Source organism: Octopus bimaculoides, chromosome 17 (genome assembly GCF_001194135.2).
Source record: "Octopus bimaculoides isolate UCB-OBI-ISO-001 chromosome 17, ASM119413v2, whole genome shotgun sequence".
In the NCBI taxonomy this organism is placed as follows: Eukaryota; Metazoa; Mollusca; class Cephalopoda; order Octopoda; family Octopodidae; genus Octopus; species Octopus bimaculoides.
Window position 1 is genome coordinate 105,348 of NC_068997.1, and position 2,753 is coordinate 108,100.

The following is a 2,753-nucleotide window of genomic DNA, read 5'->3' on the forward strand; positions in this document are numbered from 1 at the left end:
ATTAAGATCGAGTGGGGGAATCGGGGTGCGTGTGTTAAACCATTTGGAAAATACTGTTCATTAAAATTTTATACTTTAAAAATTTCATTTGTAAAAACTATTTCAAATAATAAACAAAACTTACTTTAATGGTAAAATATTTTCTTTAGCCTTTTCATATGAGATACAAGGATAAGTTTGTTGTAATAAATGGAAGAAAGTAATTAATTTCTGCTGTTCTTCAGTTGTTTCCGTGAAATAATTAAGAATACAGTCTCTTAACAAGCAATCATTTGTGTAAAGGGCAAATTCCCAATATTTTTCTACAGGTTTATAACCCTGGAAAAGCAATAATATTTCCAGTAAATAATTTCAAAAATAAACAGATGTTTATGAAAAATATCCAAGCAAATTTTAACTAAAAACAGCAAAAATTAAAATTTTAAACTTTTAACCTTACAAGATTTGATAGGAGTAGTGATGCTTCATCAAACTTGGCATTCATCAAATATTTAATTCCTTGAAGTAAACCTAAACGAGTAACTTCAGAAAGACTGGCTAATTCTGGAGAGTTCTGTTGGAGAAGGTAGTATTGGACAATAGGGACAGTATTTTTTCTAATGCTATCTTCAATGGCATCCTGAAATAAAAATAAGAGAAAAATTTAACATGTTGATGGAATATACAACTTGAAAGTATTTGAGCATTTAAGATTGAAGAATTTAGTGATGACAGTAGCTAGCCCAGAAGTGGACAGTTTGAAAGTAATGGGAGGGATCTATTTTGATTTTCCTCTTGCTACAACATTGTCTGATTTTCTCAATGAACAAGCTATGCACTACTCCTGTACAAACTTATTTGATGTACCTGCAGTGTTTTATTTCCCAAATTCTATAATAAAAACTTTTCTCAATCTTTCTACAAATAACTACAATCTTTTGAAAGCTCATCCTTGCTCACATTTTCTTGCAGTAGTCAAATCTGAACATAAAGTTGGTGTCTGTGAGGGCCTACATAAAGGAAATACAATAATGAAGAAAATTGAAAATAAAATATTTTGAGTATTTCAGAATTGATGTATTGAGATGAAGTGATGGAGACTGATCTCAAAATGTTGCACTACACAAAGGAGATAATAAATGAAAGAAGTGTTGATTGGTAATATGCAGAGCTGCAGAAGACTCGACAACTGTGCAAACGTAAACTTGAACATTAAAAATGGTGGTAGTGATGGAGGTTAAGAGGTGTAATATCTATGGCATACTATATCTGCTGTCAAGTCCACATCTTTCATGTCACTGATACCCTCTCATCTCCTTATCATACATCTCCCTCTGTACTGCATACTGCCCATGTAAGGATGGATGGTTTGGTACCTATATATAAGGGACTGTATCAGATCTATTTGAACTAAGCATCTCCTACAACCACCCTTTCTGTAACTGACAATAAGTCATTCGTTTTCTTCCAGTTCACTTGTTATCGTTATACATCACTTAATCCTACCATTGTCTACTTTTCTCTCTCTCTCTCCTCCTCATCCCAATCGCACTATCTCTACCATCACTCTTTTATTCTCCATCAGGGCATTAACAAAATGTTGTTGCCATACAGGCTGCAAGAGTAAAAAGTCCTCACTCCTCTGAGACGTGTATATTCATAAGAGAGATGATAGAAGAACCATTCTGATCCTAAAGCAATGATAAAATGTACCCAGTGCAATCTGCTAATTCTTAACAAACCAGTAAAAACTGATAGCATGGAGAGGACTTTTGGTCTTGATAAGAACATAAAAATCCCACCTGAGCTATCATGATAAAATGCTCCCAGGACACTCTGTAAAATGATTAGTGATAGGAAAAGCATGCGGTAGCAGAACACAAGCCAAAATGCAATATGTAGAAGACAAGGTTGAGACAGGTAACTCCTGATAAAATCTTATTGGATCATAACAACCAAAACCCAACTGAAGCCAGCATGGAAAGTGGATGTAAAATAATAATAATAATGAGGAGAAGGATGGTTTCTCTTGAATAAACTATATTTCATAATCAGATTTCTGATGTAAAAGGTCTTACCGTCACATCCATTTCTGACCATTCATTGTACTCAGCTGTACTGCTTTCTATTGAAGTGCAGATTCCTATTTTAGCATCATCTGTCAGAGAATTCTGTTTCTTCAAACCAAAAGCATTCATATATGTGCGTACTTTAGCAATATACTGTAGAACAGTTTGGGTCATTGACTCTGTTTCTTGCAAGACTTCAAGTGCAATATTGTCTAGTAAAGAATTCTTGAACGCAAGGATGTCATTTAGCACAGAATATAAATGATTTAACATTATACCAAGTAGTTGTTGTGCAAAGAATAAAGATTGTTGTTCAGCCATGTTGTCTTCAATGCTCTGCAATAGCAGTCGATAAGCTGGTTCTAATGCCTGCAGTTTAGGCAGACAGCTATTTACATTACCATTCTTCTGTTCATTCCCATCAGTTTTTTTCTCGTGTGAGAATACTGAAAAATATACATTATACACTCATTAAAGAAGACCTTTTAATTAGTAACAAAATCTAAATACTAGCAGAATATATGTTAAATTTTGGTTATTGTATGAATTGTGTGGTGTAGGCATTTCAGGAAATGTGTGGATTGTGAACTGCTGGGGCAAGTAGTTTACTTTTCTAATGTATTCTCATCATCATCATTACCACCATTTAATGTCCACTTTCCATGCTGGCATGGGTTGGACGGTTTGACTGAAGACTGGTAAGCC

The 2,753-nt window shown here is 34.1% G+C and overlaps 1 protein-coding gene across 2 annotated transcripts in view; it reads right to left on the bottom strand.

Moving 5' to 3' along the window:
• Positions 1 to 2,753, bottom strand: part of LOC106869329 (spatacsin) — a 110,830-nt gene that overhangs the window by 97,111 nt on the left and 10,966 nt on the right. For both annotated transcript variants that reach the window (XM_052974099.1, XM_014915038.1), the window contains exons 7-9: positions 2,058 to 2,494; positions 440 to 619; positions 125 to 318 (exon numbers count right to left, since the gene is read on the bottom strand). In XM_052974099.1, coding sequence (XP_052830059.1) covers positions 125 to 318; positions 440 to 619; positions 2,058 to 2,494 — 811 coding nt within the window. The remainder of the gene's footprint in view (positions 1 to 124; positions 319 to 439; positions 620 to 2,057; positions 2,495 to 2,753) is intronic.